The 18,302-nt window shown below is 41.5% G+C and overlaps 1 protein-coding gene and 1 pseudogene across 3 annotated transcripts; both read left to right on the top strand.

The window, feature by feature from the left end:
- LOC143102087 (immunoglobulin lambda-1 light chain-like) lies at nt 1-5,320 on the top strand. 3 transcript variants are annotated; one of them, XM_076265472.1, is made up of 4 exons: nt 1-251; nt 339-668; nt 3,748-3,777; nt 4,899-5,320. In XM_076265472.1, exons 1-4 carry the CDS (start codon nt 212-214, stop codon nt 5,219-5,221), a joined length of 723 nt encoding a protein of 240 aa, XP_076121587.1. In that variant the 5' UTR covers nt 1-211; the 3' UTR covers nt 5,222-5,320. The 3 variants fall into 3 exon arrangements, with proteins under 3 accessions (XP_076121587.1, XP_076121585.1, XP_076121586.1); XM_076265470.1 differs by lacking the exons at nt 1-251; nt 339-668 and adding exons at nt 1,473-1,620; nt 1,708-2,040; XM_076265471.1 differs by lacking the exons at nt 1-251; nt 339-668 and adding exons at nt 2,056-2,980; nt 3,086-3,415.
- A 5,989-nt stretch (nt 5,321-11,309) lies between these two features.
- On the top strand, nt 11,310-18,302 carry LOC143102085 (immunoglobulin lambda-1 light chain-like; annotated as a pseudogene).

Raw genomic sequence — 18,302 nt, 5'->3', positions numbered from 1 at the left:
AATATTTAATTTTGCCATTGCATGTTATCTCTGATATCTTAGTAGTGACAAGCTGGGGTTAAAAGATTCTTTTACATTTTGAAGGGATTAAACCTGATTGGTTGATTTCTGAGCGCTTGTGTCCTTATAGGAGGGTCCTGCCTCCTCACACTCCACCTCTGCTCATCTCTCTGCTGGACAGAAGGAGCCGTTCACTCCACACACTGACAACATGCTGGGGACACTCTGCACTCTCATCACGGCTCTGGCATGTAAGACCCACTGCAGGCTTTAGTGTGTGTCTGCTGTATGGGAGAGGGTGCATATGGCTGTTACATGTGTGCTGTTGTTCTTTTCAGGTGTGAGTGGCGTCACTGTACTGACCCAGAAGCCTCCTGTTCTCACCGTAAGGAAAGGAGAAACGGCCACGCTGCACTGCAACCTGGGAACTGTGAAAAACAGTTATGCTCTGTGGTATAAACAGATTCCAGGAGAAACTCCACAGTACATGTTGTATTTTTATCACAGTAGCAGTTCTCCTACATATGCATCTGGCTTCTCAGCACCTAAATTTGATTCAAAACATTCCTCTCAGTCTGACTACAGTTTGATCATTAACACTATAGAGGTGGGAGACTCTGCTGTGTATTACTGTCAGACATGGGACAGCTCTGTTAGTGAGCACGTATCACAGTCATTCAGCCCATGACAAAAACCTCCTTACTGCTCACACTCACTTCTGCTTTTAGACAGCAGCACTGGAGCACCAATGTGCAGTTGCTCTGAATGGTTTATAAAAGAGCATCAAAGAGAAGTTCTATGAGAAATCTAAACGCGATCAAGCGTTTTTATTCACCCATAATGCTCCAGTAAAATGGGCAATACAATGTAGAGATGTATGACTTAACCTTTGTTTTTCTCACCATGCTACCATAGAAGAAGACCTTTATCATTCTTTTTTTTCGTTTGTTTTTTACCAATGTGCCTGTAAGCCTTGTGCTATAGAGTTGTAATGAAGTAGTCTAGTAGTAATATAAGTTTATTTGATTCTCGAGAGTTCATTGAGGGAAGCACTCATTTACAATGAAGCTAAGATCACATGACCAAAAATGAAGTTATACTACACAGTAGAGGAATGGGAAGGTACATTGAAGTATACAATAGATAAAATCAGTAAGTATTAAGTTGTAAAGACCTGAACATTTTGTATGAAACTATGTGTAAACTTCAGTCTTCAATTCCTTACTATCAAACAAATAACTAAATGAACAGCTCAGTTTCCCAGGACCCAGCTATTGTCTCATTGCACATGTAGGTTCAGTTTCCTATGTTTTAAGTTCATTTATCTGTTTAGATATCTTATATCAATCCGAGAAACACCAAACTACTGAAGATGTGTGATTCACAGTAGGTTGGTTCAGTATCATGGATTAATAGCCATAAGAAACAACTAGTGATTGGCTGATGCCCCATCATCCCTCCCCCTCCCCAGCTGCTTGTGTCCTTATAGGAGGGTCCTGCAGTGTCTCCTCTCCTCACACTCCACCTCTGCTCATCTCTCTGCTGGACAGTAGGAGCCGTTCACTCCACACACTGACAACATGCTGGGGACACTCTGCACTCTCATCACGGCTCTGGCATGTAAGACCCACTGCAGGCTTTAGTGTGTGTCTGCTGTATGGGAGAGGGTGCATATGGCTGTTACATGTGTGCTGTTGTTCTTTATAGGTGTGAGTGGCGTCACTGTAGTGACCCAGAAGCCTCCTGGTCTCACTGTGAGGAAAGGAGAGACGGCCACGCTGCACTGCAACCTGGGAACTGTGACGAACAGTGCTGCTCGGTGGTATAAACAGATTCCAGGAGAAACTCCACAGTACATGTTGTATTTTTATCATGGTGATAGTTCTGTATATTATGGATCTGGCTTCTTTTTAGCACCTAAATTTGATTCAAAACATTCCTCTCAGACTGACTACAGTTTGATCATTAACACTGTAGAGGTGGGAGACTCTGCTGTGTATTACTGTAAGACATGGGACAGCTCTGCTAAAGAGTTCGTATCACAGTGATTCAGCCCATGACAAAAACCTCCTCACTGCTCACACTCACTTCTGCTTTTAGTCAGCAGCACTGGAGTACCAATGTGCAGTTGCTCTGGTTTATAAAAGAGCATCAAAGAGAAGTTCTATGATAAATCTAAAAGAAATCAAGTCTTTTCATTCACCCATAATGATCTAATAAAATGGCCTATAAAATGTAGAGATTTATGACTTTATCTTTGTTTTTCTCACCATGCTGCCATGGAAGAAGAACTTTAACTTTCTTTTTGTCTTTCTCTTTTTACCTGTAACTGTAAACCTTGTGCTGCAGAGTTGAAATGAAGGAGTCTAGTAGTAGAATACGTTTATTTAATTCTTTGAGGATTAATTGAGGGAAACGTTCATTTACAATGAAGCCAAGATCACATGGCCAACAACTTATACTGCACAGTCGAGGAAGGGGAAGGTACATTAAACTATAAAATAGATCAAATAAATATTTAATAAGTTGCAAAGATTTATACTGTATGAAACCATCTGTAATCTTCACTTTGCAATTCCTTACTGACAAAAAAATAACTCAATGAACAGCTCTGTTTCCCAGGACTCTGCCAGCTATTCTCTCATTGCACATGTAGGTTCAGTTTTCTACATTTTTTATTTATTTTTTTGTTAAGATCTTATACCAATCCAAGAAACACCCAACTACTGATGATGTGTGATTTACAGTAGGTTGGCACAATATCATGGATTAATAGCCATAAGACACAACTAGTGATTGGCTGATGCCCCATCATCCCTCCCCCTCCCCAGCTGCTTGTGTCCTTATAGGAGGGTCCTGCAGTGTCTCCTCTCCTCACACTCCACCTCTGCTCATCTTTTTGCTGGACAGTAGGAGCCGTTCACTCCACACACTGACAACATGCTGGGGACACTCTGCACTCTCATCACGGCTCTGGCATGTAAGTTCATATTATTTATGCATGGTAAAATAAAAAAATAACAATATATTATGTAGACACCAACAACAAAATATTCACATTCATTTGACATATTCTTCTCTACAGATATCAGCTGTCAGAAAGTGGTAACCCAGACACCATTATCACTTTCTGTGAAAACGAGTGAGAAAGCAACCTTGAACTGTAACATTGCAAAAGATGAGGCCTTTGTTTCTTGGTATAAACAGATTCCTCTTGATGCTCCACAGTTTGTGTTAAGGTTCTATCACTCTCACAGTTCTCCAAATGCTTATGGAACTGGTTTCTCATCTGACCATGTCACATCTAAAGCCTCATCAAGCATAGACTATCAGTTACTCATCAGCAATGTAGTTGTGGAAGACTCAGCCACATATTACTGTGCTACATGGGACACCACCGCTAAGGAGTGGGTATCACAGTGGTTTCCACCATGACAAAAACCCACCCAGTGACATCAGTTCTGCTTATGGCAGTTACCAAGATATCGTGTCCTTGGATGTCGAAAGGTTGGATATAAAGAAAACAAAGGATTTAATCTCTGAAGTTGTGTGTACTGTGACTATTTGTGGAACCTCTGTAATCTGCGATGTGGGATTTTAATCCAAACCCTGGAGGGACTGTTGTGATCTTGAGGAAGTGGAGAAAGTGAAGGTCTGAGGAGAGGTGCTGTTTCAGTTCCACCTCTCAGTTCTGAAACTTGGGAGGTTTTTGTACGATGGAAGATACGAGATGAATCACTGTGGTATTCGGACAAGGCACCAAGCTCATTGTAACTGGTAAGTCAACTTTCCTTTTCAAATTTATTTGTGGATTGTAAAGGTTGTATTTTTGATCATTAGCTTTCAATCTGTAGCCTACGTTTAAAATGTGTGGAATTTATGGATGGATTTAAGGATGCTTTTCTTTTGTGAAAGTCTTGGAAGAAACTTTAATAAATTATTTTAGCCCATTTCATTAAATACTTAAGTCAGCATTGACAACCACAACTGTTATTTACCATAAATATTGTTATTAATTGCATATAGTGAAAAACGCTCAAATTTACAAAAATCCACAAGGAATCATTAATATTTATTTTCTAATTGACTTTATATATATAATACATTGGGGTGCTTCTGAATTGAATTAATCATTGATGATAATTTAATTTAGGATCAAATTTATTTTCCTGAAATTCATATCTGTGGGGTAGCCGTAGAGGGTTGTCGGTTCGAACCCCGACCAGTAGGAACGGCTGAAGGGCCCTTGAGCAAGGCACCTAACCCCTCACTGCTCCCCGAGTGCCGCTGTTGTTGCAGGCAGCTCACTGTGTCGCAATTAGTGTGTGCTTCACCTCATTGTGTGTTCACTGTGTGCTGAGTGTGTTTCACTAATTCACGGATTGGGATAAATGCAGAGACCAAATTTCCCTCACGGGATCAAAAGAGTATATACTTATACTTATACCAAGTATTAAATTACATACTTTTACAATGGCAATGGCGTATTTGATCCTTAGTTGATGATAGAATTATAATCTATCATATGGCATATGTCAACATAAATCAACCGATATAAGATACAAAATGGTTTAACAAGCTAGCATTGTTGTCATTAAATACTTATGTTGACAGTGGCAAACATCTTATTTGTGTTGCTTTAGGATTTATAGTAAAAAGGTGATATTGCAACATGTATGCAAGTGTTTCTCCTGCTACTACTTCCCTCACCTTCACTTATTCTCTAAAATTAAGCTGGCTCTTAAGCACAATAAATGTCATTAATGATAAATCCTTGTATGAGTAGGCCTACATGACAATAAACTTGAACTTGAACTTGAACTATGTGTGAGTGACATTTTGTCATGTGTCCACTGCTGAAGAACTCTGCTGTGTGTCTTGTGCTGTGTGTGTTTCAGACTCGGCGCTGCCCGCTGCGTCTCTGACCCTCTTTCCTCCGTCCAGCGCGGAGCTGCAGGCCGACAGAGTCTCTGTGGTGTGTGTGGCAGAGGACCTGCCCACGGGCTTTGCTGAGGTCAGCTGGGCGGTCAGTGGGAACCCGGTCAGCAGCGGCATCAGCACCGGCTCCCCTCAGCAGCAGCCCAACAAGAAGTTCCGGCTCAGCAGCCTCCTGACCATCCAGACGGCCGACTGGACCAGCGACAAAGACGTGTCCTGCCAGGTGGCCAGTGCCAGCTCCACAGCCTCCAAGAGCATCAAGCAGTCAGACTGCAGCAACTGAGGCCAAAGGAAAATGGCTGATTTTTACTTAAATTTTACAGGTTAAATGTTCTTTTGAATGCTGCATTATTTTATTTTAATAAAGAGCATATTATTATAAGTTTGTTTGGTCTTTGACTTCTTCTGGTCTTCCTGCTACTTACTTCCTACTTTCCACTGAAATTATGTGCATTTCATAGACAAAATCTATAAATGATTATTTGACCTTTTTTTTTTTAACCAAACTGCATTTGAGATGTCTTTTCCTCACATCTCTCATCAGCCCTACTCATTATGGGAAAGTACCTGTTGTTTCTTCATTTCTATTTAGAGTCTCATGAAAATCTGGTGGCTTCTCTTTTTCACACACGATTGATCAAGGGGCACGCCACTCACAGTTACTACACCTGCAGGCAGGGTTCAATATAAGCAACGCCCCCTGGCCCGAGACAAGTAAAAGAGCGTGTCGGGCATGTTGGTAGGCCGGTCACTGGCCCGTTTGTGCCAATGTTAGTTTTTCTGCCCATCACCGACACAAGTAATTTCAGCTCACCTACCATGCTAACTAGTTGAAGCTAAGCCAAACAGAACGGGGGGCTTTATTACAATGTAATAATGAAAAAAATATAAACAAATTTTATGTAAAAGTGACTTTTTGGGGCCAGTAAAAATACTTAGATACTGCACTGTGGTGTCTGAATTGCAGACATCTCATCCCCAAGCCCTCCTTCTTATCTCTGCGGACGTTGACCATGCCTCCCTTTCTACCACACCTGATATTCACACAGTATGTAAACTGCCACACTAGAGAAAAAATAACATTAGACTTATTTTATGTAAACATAAAAGATGCATATAGATTATTACCTCTCCCCCAACTGGGCCGTTCTGATCACAACCTAGTCCATATGCTTCCTGGCTACGTACCTTTACTGAACAAACAACCGACATCCAAGAGGTATGTAAGGAAATTGTCTGCTGAGACCAGCATGGCGCTCAGAGACTGTTTTAAAGATGTGGATAGTTTGACAACATGCATGACAGACTACATCAACTTCTGTGTGAATATCACAGTACCTGTCAAGAGGGTCAGGTGTTTTCCCCAACAACAAACCCTGGGTGACCCCTGAGCTGAAGGCCCTTCTGAACGAGAAGAAGACGGTTTTTAGATTTGGGGACAAAGAGGAGCTGAGGAGAGTGCAGAGGGAGTTGAAGAGGGAGATGAGGAAGAGAAAGGACACCTACAGGAGGAAACTGGAGGAGCTTCTGAAGGGGTTTGAAAATGATCTCAGGCCATGGTAAAGACAGTGGACGATGCCCTGAACATGGAGATAGGGAATGGGCGAATAAATTGAACACAAAACTGTTTTCCAACCGATTGGATGTTGCCTGCCCTTCCGCCCCAGCACCTGCTACTCCATCACCCCCCTCCCACTCCCTCCCCTGGGCCCCCACTGTCACCAGTTGCACCCCCGTCACACTAATCCCCCACCCCCCAGCCTCTCTATAACAGCAGAACAGGAGATAGGTGCTAAGGAAGACAAAAGCAGGAAAGGCCACGGGCCCTGTCGGTATCAGTTCCAGGCTGCTCACGGACTGTGCAGATCAACTCTGCGGGGTCTTTCTACAATTCATCTTCAACGTTAGCCTCAGGCTGGAGGAAGTCCCAACCCTGTGGAAGACCTCCTGTGTTGTTCCTGTCTCCAAGACTGCACACCCTTGGGAGCCTAACCATTTCAGACTGGTAGCCATGATATACCATCTGATGAAGAGCATGGAGTGGATCGTTCTAAACCACCTTCGATGCCTGGTAAGCAGTGAGATGGACCCACTCCAGTTTGCGTACCGACCAGGTGTTCCAGCTCCACCGTTCCCTCTCTTACCTGGAGAACACTGGGGACTCTGTAAGCGTGTTTTTTTTAATTATTTTTATTTCTTTCAACACAATTCATTCAGCACTGATGAGGGTGCAGCTGGAAAGAGCTGGGGTGGACTGCAACCTGGCTGCCTGGATCACCGACTACCTCACTAACAGACCACAGTATGTGAGACTACGTGGCTGTGAGTTGGATGTGGTAGTCTGCAGCACAGAGACCCCACAAGGTACAGTACTCTCCCCCTTTCTCTTCACTGTATACATTGGACTTCAGATACAACACAGACAGCTGTCACCTCCACAAGTTCTCAGATGACACAGCCATTGTTGGGAATGGTCTGGAATATAGGGAGGTCATCGCCAACATTGTCGAGTGGTGTGGAGGAAATTACCTTTGGATGCACGCCAGTAAGACTAAAGAGATGGTGACTGACTTTCGCAGCAAGGCGCCATCATTTGCACCACTGAGCATTCAGGGAGCGAACATTGAGGTGGTATAAGTCTACCTAAGGGTGTTCACCTTAACAATAGAGTGGACTGGACACACAACACAGATGCCCTGTACAAGAACGTCGCTCCATCTGCTGAGAAGACTGAGGTCCTTCGGTGTGTGCAGGTCACTGTTAAGCACTTTTTGTTCTCTGGACACCTGAGGTGGTGGGTTTAGAGGAGGATGTTGGAAGAACTTGCATCCATCACGGCCAACCCCTCTCACCCCCTGCATGGGACAGTGGGAGCTCTAAGCAGCTCTTTTAGCAACCGACTGCTGCACTCATCTAGTAAGAAGGAACGTTACTGCAGGTCTTTCATTCCACAGTCCCTCCACCAGCAGGAATGGGATTATTTTCTGGATATTCTCTGTGCATATTTTCTGTGCATTTCTGAGTAAAAACACATGGTGGCAGTAAAGAGCCATGCTCTGATCTAAGATCATTCCCTGTAGTTGCCTTTTGGTTGCCTTGGATGTCTCAAAGGTAAAAAGAGGAACACCTAATATATTACAGACATTATTATTATGAAGTGAAGGCAATCTCAGAATTGTATGAACAAACAGTTTTCTTCGATTTCTGAACAAAGGAGAGAAAGATGGACTATACTGGTTCCCTGCTGAATAGTCCTACCCCATAAAACAAATTGGCATTACTTCATTGATTGTGTCATTACAAGCAAATGTGTTGAACTAGCTGTAATAACTAGTTGTCATAATCTGTTTAGCAAATACATATGTGACCTGACAGAAGGGAACGTCAGGATGTATAGAAAGATGTACAGTGGTGCACAGCTCTGACCAAGGGGTGTTTTATGGTATATTGGTCATTTGAACAATGCTGTAAAAGCCTTGGTTTTCTTTATACAGTCACAATGTCTGTCAACAGTTAAAACTTTGAAACATATCCTCTGTTTTGCAATCAACCCCCTCCAAACACAATAATGTGTATCATTGTAGTTTTGAAATAAAAAATAGTGCTGCCTTGCGCATTATTCATTAGAAAATATGTACAAAGTAAACTGTAAGCGCTTTCAGATATAACCTCCGGAGTAAATGAGGAGGTTTGTCAAACGGAGGTCCTACCCTTCGGATGATTCAGATATGATGCTAACCTGCGGACCTAATACTGACCTTATACGGACGTATGTGTGAAAGACATTACATAATCTCCGTGTGGTTGTGAGTGAGGGGTGGGGGTTTGTAGAGTTCACAAGATGCGAGACATGACGCAGAATATATGCGGCCGCTGCCTGTCACAGCTGCTTTTTGTTTACAAAATATAGCCTATGCATTATGTAGGCTAAAGAAGAGAAATCTATTGTGCATAGGCTAATACTTGAAATAGGCTAGTCACGTAAGTGCGCACTTGAAATTGACCTAGCCTACAGTATTTGTATGTGTGCTTCAAATAAACACATTTATCTGTTTTCAACGTTATGTACCAGAATTAGCTATAGAACCCCAAATCTGGTTTGCGTTGGAGAGAGAGAGAGCATGCACAAACTTTATGGTAGGCTACCAGCCAATTCAGTAGGCTAACTCAAGACTTCAAGATCATACAACGTTTTTAAGCAACAAACAAAATACTAACATTAATAACAGTGAAGTTGTTCGTTTTTTCATGGTTTATTTTTTCCAAAAGCATCCTCTCCCCATGTGTAGCATTTACGTAAGGAGCTTGGAACAAAGTTGGGTTTTCTTCGTTTTCATTTTCTCTAGGCATATATGCTCAGCAAATATCAGCGAGCTCAGCAGGTCATGAAGGCTATCAATGAACAGAAAACCGTGTTGGTTAACAATTTATTAAATACTCCTGTTATTGTCGTCAACGACGTCGCTATAGGCTACTGCCTTTTCAGCGCCCTCTGCTTATGATGATTCAGTCTTCTGAATTCGTTTGTCCTTGCCATGCAGTTGTAGGCTAACGTGTCTCTAACGTTCCCTTCAGGTGTTCTATTAAAATGTTGTATACCCTCATGGACAGTAGCCTAGCTCCGTGATGTCTGCATATTTCCAGGTCGGAGATTTTCTGGACAGCACTATGCCACTACATCATAACACTGGCATTTAAGTCAGATCAAACCACATGGACGCACGAAAGAAACGTCACCAACACGCCCTCTCACTAGGTGTGATTTTAACCGCATGTTCTACTCCTCGTTCAGACACAGCACATTTACATAATGTCCAGAGGAAATACTAGGGGGGGGAGTATTATAAACACCGGGTGAATTCGGACTTCCATATGACCGGTTATGTCGTTCAGATATACAGCCCCACCGTTTAACATCGGCAGAACCTCCGGTCTTACACGTATGTCTGAAAGGGCTTTGTCACAACAGGATAAATCAGTTTGACTATCTTGACAAACAATGGCATCATGACTTACCATTCTGATTGCAGTGACTGTTTTATTGGCATAAATATTTGCTTTTGAGGCAACAACTAAGCATTATGAGCAAGAAACGTCCTTTTGCAGGTTATCCACTATGTGGTGCGGATTGCACTAATTGTTTTAAGAAATGTTCAAATGTTCAAATGTTCATTATAATTCGAGAAATGCACCAAAAGCGACTGAGAAAAACTGTTATGTCATAATTGCATGTGTTGCGTTGTGAAAACTGCATTTCTGAGTAAAAACACATGGTGGCAGTAAAGAGCCATGCTCTGATTAAAGATCGTCCTCTGTAGTTGTCTTTTGGTCGCCTTGATAGTCTCAAAGGTAAAAAAGGGAAGTGATTTATCATTTTACACAAAGACTTCTGAAATCTTCAGCACCTTCTATAATACAAACATTATTATTATGGAGTAAAAGAAATCTCAGATTTTTATGAACAAACAGTTTTATTCCATTTCTGACCAAAGGAGAGAAAGATAAGGACACATTTAGAGAATGAAGTGAGTTATCAACACAGCTTTACCTCTTGTATATTTCAGAGTGTGAAGTGTGTCCAACTCCCACCAGCACCAGTCAGGCTTTTCCAGCACCTCTCACACTCTACCCAGGTCACACAGGATACACCTGCTGGCCTCGACTCTCTATTTCTGACAATGCAAATACTGAAACCCTCTTTACGAATCCTCACATGCACTCAGCCATGACAGTGAATTTCATTTCTGTCCTCTCAGTATCTGAACAGTAATCATATAACGAGAGTAATTTAAGGCTGATCTTTAAGCAATTTAAATGGATAGATTTGTCTGCTTCAGACACTGAAATTAAAAGAACATTTTTAATTATCACATCACCATTGCCCCAAGTAAAACAATGAATAAATAGTTCATAAATAATCAGGATCAGACAGTTCTCATATGTTAATTATAAATAAGCAAAACAGCTACATCTACACTGACTGAATATCCTGCACTACAACTAGTTTGATGTCAGTCTGGATGACTAAAGTCATACATTATGATGTGAAGTGATACATTATGTGAGAAAACATGGTGACACTACACAGAGATGGTCCTCTCACCTGACCAGAAAAACATGTAAAACCATTTTCATTACCAAAAATAGCTGTTGGTGAAACTATTTAGCTGCTGAATACCCAAATTAATTGATTAAACTAGACTTTAATAATAGAGTACTAAGATTAATGTGGATGTATTTGTGTGATAAATATTTCATTGTCCCATTGCATGTTATTTCTGTTAATTATAATAGACAAGCTGGGGTAAAAAGATTTTGTTACATTTTGAAGGGACTAAACCTGATTGGTTGATTTCTGAGCGCTTGTGTCCTTATAGGAGGGTCCTGCAGTGTCTCCTCTCCTCACACTCCACCTCTGCTCATCTCTCTGCTGGACAGTAGGAGCCGTTCACTCCACACACTGACAACATGCTGGGGACACTCTGCACTCTCATCACGGCTCTGGCATGTAAGACCCACTGCAGGCTTTAGTGTGTGTCTGCTGGATGGGAGAGGGTGCATATGGCTGTTACATGTGTGCTGTTGTTCTTTTCAGGTGTGAGTGGCGTCACTGTAGTGACCCAGAAGCCTCCTGTTCTCACCGTGAGGAAAGGAGAGACGGCCACGCTGCACTGCAACCTGGGAACTGTGACTGGCAGTGCTGCTCGGTGGTATAAACAGATTCCAGGAGAAACTCCACAGTACATGTTGTATTTTTATCATGGTGATAGTTCTGTTCTGGCTTCTCAGCACCTAAATTTGATTCAAAACATTCCTCTCAGACTGACTACAGTTTGATCATTAACACTGTAGAGGTGGGAGACTCTGCTGTGTATTACTGTAAGACATGGGACAGCTCTGAGTACGTATCACAGTGATTCAGCCCATGACAAAAACCTCCTCACTGCTCACACTCACTTCTGCTTTTAGTCAGCAGCACTGGAGCACCAATGTGCAGTTGCTCTGAATGGTTTATAAAAGAGCATCAAAGATAAGTTCTCTTTGCCTTTTCATTCACCCATAATGACCTAATAAAATGACCAATAAAATACACAGATGCATGACTTCACCTTTGTTTTCCTCACCATGCTGCCACTGGAGCACCAATGTGCAGTTGCTCTGAATGCACACAGTAGCTGCCAACTCTCACGCATTGACCGTGAGATTCATTCATTTGATCGGCTCCACTCTCACGCCAATCGAATGCATGAGAGTTGGTAACTATATATTGGTTTATAAAAGAGCATCAAAGATAATTATGACCGCCGCTAGTGGTCATATAAGGATTGTTAAAGTTTTTTTTTTTTTTTTTTCGTCATCTACTTCCTGAAATTTTGGTCAACGATACCTGGGGCACCGAAACACCGGGGCACATGAAATTTGGTGGGTATGTAGCCCCACTAGACTTTTACGGAAAAATTTCGTTTGGTCCCCGGGGGCCACTCCCCCTCCGCGCTGGGCCCCCCGAAACCCAAAAAATGCTGTTTTTCCTACATAACTACCTGAACCGTGGCACCGAGGATGAAGAATTTTTTATGGTATGTTGGTCTCAAGGGCCCACATCAACCTAGCCCATAATCACTCATTTGTGATTTGCACCCCCCCCCCCCCCCCCCGGTAAAAAATGAAAATGCAATCATTCTGCTTTAATTAATCGCCCTTCTCTTCAGTTGAGACGTTCAGAACTGCACCAAATTTTATGTGTATGATTAACCTGACATTCTCTGGGGGTATGCCAAGTTTCGTAGAATTTCATCCATGGGGGGGTCTAAAAAATTAAGTTATGTGTACATTTAGTGACTGTACACTCATTGGCCTGTAGATGGTGGTGCACACATATACACACGCACACACACACACAGGCCATCAGTATCGGCAATTAGAACGGCCGATACATAATTACAAATTCTGTAGGATTAAAGGAAACCCAAATATTCATCATAATAATAATTTGGCTGCATTTCCAGTATTGGCGTCACGTAGTCGTTTGTCCACTAGATGGCGCATCGTTGCAGTGAGACGTAATTTTGTTGGAAGTTAATCTAAAGTGGGTTGGAAAGACACTATGCTTACTACAAGGACAAGACAGTAGGCTCTGGTAGGCTACAGTAGTTTACCACAGAGAACGTCTAAGGGTAGGATGATTTCTGCATGACATGTAATTCCCATTTCCTCTTGAAGCCGAAATAAATCTGATAATGTTTATCGGACATGCTTGTTTTTTACTACAGGTAGGCTATGTTAATCCTATCAATAGCAGAATGTAGGTAAAATAATGTTACCATTAGCATGGTTGAGTGATGGATAAACCATAAATGCGTTTATAGGCTACCAAGCAAATTGATAACAGCAGTAATTGTATCTTTCGACTGTCATCTAATTTGCTTATGACCATAGCCTAGGCTACTAACAGGAGCTAAGTGAGTTAGCCACAATACGTTCGCTACGTGATGGTTTTTTTAATCGAAAATATATAGGCTACCTGAAAGATAACCTGTCTATGATGCCTCCTAAACACCGGGCTGGGACATTTATGACATTTTATTGGTCTCAAAAAGCATCTGAGTCAACGTTCATTCCCAAACACCCATATAGGCTACTTCAATCCTCTTTTTTCAAAGGTGATTCAAGTAAGGAAGAGCATGGCTCAAAGTAAAGTAACTGAAACTACATAAATTCGTCAAAGAGAATAATTTGTGTCAACTCGCCGCAATGTAGATTTATTAACGCACCCGTGATGATCTACATCTCCATTTTTAACCCAGATGTTTTAGAGCGCACGTTGAGATGTATTCAGGGCAGGGCTGTACCTACACATATTTGTTGCACGTGCTACAAAAATCATTCTTTGCAATGAATGATTTAGTACCAACGTTACACCGGTCAGATACAGTTTTGCTTATGGCTATACCGTGAGACTGAGGCGCTTTTTGTTTGTTCGAAGTGCGTGTTTAGGGGAGAGGGGAGTCGATGTGCTTTGATTCCAGCTTGGTAGTTGTAGTCTATGCGATTAAAAAACACGTGTGTGTGAAGTATCCAAACAATGATAACGCTTTCATTATGGCTGCTTTAGCCACAGACCTTGAGCTACTGTACAGTGGGTTGGGTTCCATTTAGAAGTGTCCACTTCATTCGCCCTTTCGGTGATTCAGCTACTTGAAATGTATTATTGATATGCAAAACTATTAACTTTTCGCAAAGAGGTGGCAGCTTGATACTGTAAGGTGTAAGCCATTGGTTCCAAAGGAGATTTTATTTGGGTCGCCAGCATAGCCTAGTGACAATTTGTGTTGTGTAATAGGCCTAGCATAGGGCCTACCTTATATAGCTTATAGTTTGTTAACAGTCACGGTTTTGTCATAACTCCCTCTATGCTTTTTTGCATTTACAATAGCTCTGAAACCGGGGGGCGAACACGTCGCGGGGGGGGGGTTGCCAGTGCGTGGACTAACCATGGACCTCATAGTTGCAAAATGCAAGGGAACATGAATCAGCATATTATTTGCACAAACAATAACGGACAGTACCTCTTCAACTTTGCCCGTTAAAATGTGTATGAACAGTCTCGCAACGCATTTCATGAAGGCCCTTTTGGACATGTCAGTTATTTGCACCACTGGGTAAAACGGCATTTTGTTTTAGACTACTGGTATTTAATTTGTGCATTGACAATAAAGCTGAATATCATATGAACTAGATGACTAAACTTATGCATATGTAGAAGAAGAAACATTCACAAAAATCTGTGACATGACCTCTCTTCTTGATAGCTGTTGAAAACTGCATGGAACTGACAGGGATTGTTTTGTTTAATAATAAATAAATAAATACATTATGCTGCTACCTTCTGCTTTTCCCAAATACAATGTAGCCTACAGGTGTACCTTTCATCAGTCTAGTTGCAATGGATGGACTGTGATGAACTGCCCTACTTGTGATTGTTTAGAGATTTTAAAGGTTTTATAACAATGCTGCAAATTTCTTGGCCCAGAAACAAATCTATTCACCTTTGCAGCGCCAGTAGGCTACTTTGTGTGCGGAATGTGTGCACACACACATTCCAAACAAGTATACACAAAAGTTTCAAGAGTGGGGGATGGAGTAGAAGATGGAGACAAATTCATTAATATGATTTATTTTCGCAGAATGGATGTACAGGACTGAGCGGCGGTCATATTTTGTACCGCTATGCGGTACATCTAGTTTCTATGATGAATCTAAAAGAAATCGACATTTTTCATTCACCCATAACAACCTAATAAAATGTAGAGATTGATGACTTTACCTTTTTTTCCTCACCATGCTGCCATGGAAGAAGAACTTTAACTTTCTTTTTTTGTCTCTTTACCTGTGTAACTGTAATCCTTTAGCTGTGGAGCTGAAATGAAGTAGTCTTGTAGTGGTATAAATTTATTGGTATTTTATTCTTGGAGAGTTCATTAAGGGAAGCGCTCATTTACAAGGAAGCTGAGATCACATGACCAAAAATGAAGTTATACTACACAGTATAGGAAGGGGAAGGGACATTAAAATATTAAATATATAAAATAAGTTGCAAAGACTCAAACATACTGTATGAAACTATGTCTAAACTGCAGAGTCTGCAGTTCCTTACTGACAAAAAAAAAGAACTCAAAGAACAGCTCTGTTTTTCAGGACTCTGCCAATGATCCTCTCATTGCACATGTAGGTTCAGTTTCCTACATTTTTAAGTTCAATTGTGATTTACAGTAGGTTGGCACAGTATCATGGATTAATAGCCATAAGACACAACTAGTGATTGGCTGATGCCCCATCATCCCTCCCCTCCCCAGCTGCTTGTGTCCTTATAGGAGGGTCCTGCAGTGTCTCCTCTCCTCACACTCCACCTCTGCTCATCTCTCTGCTGGACAGTAGGAGCCGTTCACTCCACACACTGACAACATGCTGGGGACACTCTGCACTCTCATCACGGCTCTGGCATGTAAGTTCATATTATTTATACATGATGAAATATCAATGACAATATATTATGTAGACAGACCAACACCAACAACAAAATATTCACATTAATTTGACATTCTTCTCCACAGATATCAGCTGTCAGAAAGTGGTAACCCAGACACCATTATCACTGTCTGTGAAAAAGAGTGAGAGAACAACCTTGAACTGTAACATTGCCAAAGATGAGGGCTATGTTTCTTGGTATAAACAGATTCCTCTTGATGCTCCACAGTTTGTGTTAAGGTTCTATCACTCTCATAGTTCTCCAGATGCTTATGGAACTGGTTTCTCATCTGACCATGTCACATCTAAAGCCTCATCAACCATAGACTATCAATTACTCATCAGCAATGTAGTTGTGGAAGACTCAGCCACATATTACTGTGCTACATGGGACAACACTGCTAAGGAGACGGTATCACAGTGGATTCCACCATGACAAAAACCCACCCAGTGACATCAGTTCTGCTTATGGCAGTTATCAAGATATCGTGTCCTTGGATGTCGAAAGGTTGGATATAAAGAAAACAAAGGATTTAATCTTTGAAGTTGTGTGTACTGTGACTATTTGTGATGTGGAATTATAATCCAAACCCTGGAGGGACTGTTGTGATCTTGAGGAAGTGGAGAAAGTGAAGGTCTGAGGAGAGGTGCTGTTTCAGTTCCACCTCTCAGTTCTGAAACTGGGGAGGTTTTTGTACGACGGAAGATATGAGATGAATCACTGTGGTATTTGGACAAGGCACCAAGCTCATTGTAACTGGTAAGTCAACTTTCCTTTTCAAATTTATTTGTGGATTGTAAAGGTTGTATTTTTGATCATTAGCTTTCAATCTGTAGCCTACGTTTAAAATGTGTGGAATTTATGGATGGATTTAAGGATGCTTTTCTTTTGTGAAAGTCTTGGAAGAAACTTTAATAAATTATTTTAGCCCATTTCATTAAATACTTAAGTCAGCATTGACAACCACAACTGTTATTTACCATAAATATTGTTATTAATTGCATATAGTGAAAAACGCTCAAATTTACAAAAATCCACAAGGAATCATTAATATTTATTTTCTAATTGACTTTATATATATATATAATACATTGGGGTGCTTCTGAATTTAATTAATCATTGATGATAATTTAATTTAGGATCAAATTTATTTTCCTGAAATTCATATCTGTGGGGTAGCCATAGAGGGTTGTCGGTTCGAACCCCGACCAGTAGGAACGGCTGAAGTGCCCTTGAGCAAGGCACCTAGCCCCTCACTGCTCCCCGAGCACCGCTGTTGATGCAGGCAGCTCACTGTGTCGCAATTAGTGTGTGCTTCACCTCATTGTGTGTTCACTGTGTGCTGAGTGTGTTTCACTAATTCACAGATTGGGATAAATGCAGAGACCAAATTTCCCTCACGGGATCAAAAGAGTATATATACTTATACTTATACTTATACCAAGTATTAAATTACATACTTTTACAATGGCAATGGCGTATTTGATCCTTAGTTGATGATGTATAGAATTATAATCTATCATATGGCATATGTCAACATAAATCAACCGATATAAGATACAAAATTGTGTAACAAGCTTGTTGTCATTAAATACTAATGTTGATAGTGGCAAACATCTTATTTGTGTTGCTTTAAGATTTATAGTAAAAAGGTGATATTGCAACATGTATGCATAAATAAAAGTGTTTCTCCTGCTACTACTTCCCTCACCTTAACTTATTCTCTAAAGTTAAGCTGGCTCTTGAGCACATTACAGATAAACATTACAGATTCATTACAGGTAATCTTTGTGTGTTAGAGGGATATTTTGTTACTACTTCTCTCAGCTATACTAGTTGTCTGTGTGTGTGCGACATGTTGTTATGTGTCCACTGCTGCTGAACTCTGTTGTGTGTCTTGTGCTGTGTGTGTTTCAGACTCGGCGCTGCCCGCTGCGTCTCTGACCCTCTTTCCTCCGTCCAGCGCGGAGCTGCAGGCCGACAGAGTCTCTGTGGTGTGTGTGGCAGAGGACCTGCCCACGGGCTTTGCTGAGGTCAGCTGGGCGGTCAGTGGGAACCCGGTCAGCAGCGGCATCAGCACCGGCTCCCCTCAGCAGCAGCCCAACAAGAAGTTCCGGCTCAGCAGCCTCCTGACCATCCAGACGGCCGACTGGACCAGCAACAAAGACGTGTCCTGCCAGGTGGCCAGTGCCAGCTCCACAGCCTCCAAGAGCATCAAGCAGTCAGACTGCAGCAACTGAGGCCAATGGGAAAATGGCTGATTTTTACTTACATTTTACAGATTGAATGTTCTTTTGAATGCTGCATTATTTCATTTTAATAAAGAGCGTATTATTAA

This window comes from Alosa pseudoharengus, unplaced genomic scaffold (assembly GCF_046254945.1).
Source record: "Alosa pseudoharengus isolate Yale_2024_CS ecotype anadromous, Long Island Sound unplaced genomic scaffold, YU_APseudo_1.1 YU_APseudo_1.1_scf_4, whole genome shotgun sequence".
NCBI lineage: Eukaryota > Metazoa > Chordata > Actinopteri > Clupeiformes > Clupeidae > Alosa > Alosa pseudoharengus.
This window is presented reverse-complemented; position numbering and strand designations above follow the sequence as displayed.

Bases quoted from the DNA above. Each gene is read 5' to 3' on its own strand.
- LOC143102087 (XM_076265470.1), top strand. From the start codon at position 1,581: ATGCTGGGGACACTCTGCACTCTCATCACGGCTCTGGCAT. The intron at 2,041-3,747 runs CACAGTGATTCA...TCACTGTGGTAT, and splicing joins CTCTGCTAAAGAGTTCGTAT to TCGGACAAGGCACCAAGCTC. The intron at 3,778-4,898 runs GTAAGTCAACTT...TGTGTGTTTCAG, and splicing joins CACCAAGCTCATTGTAACTG to ACTCGGCGCTGCCCGCTGCG.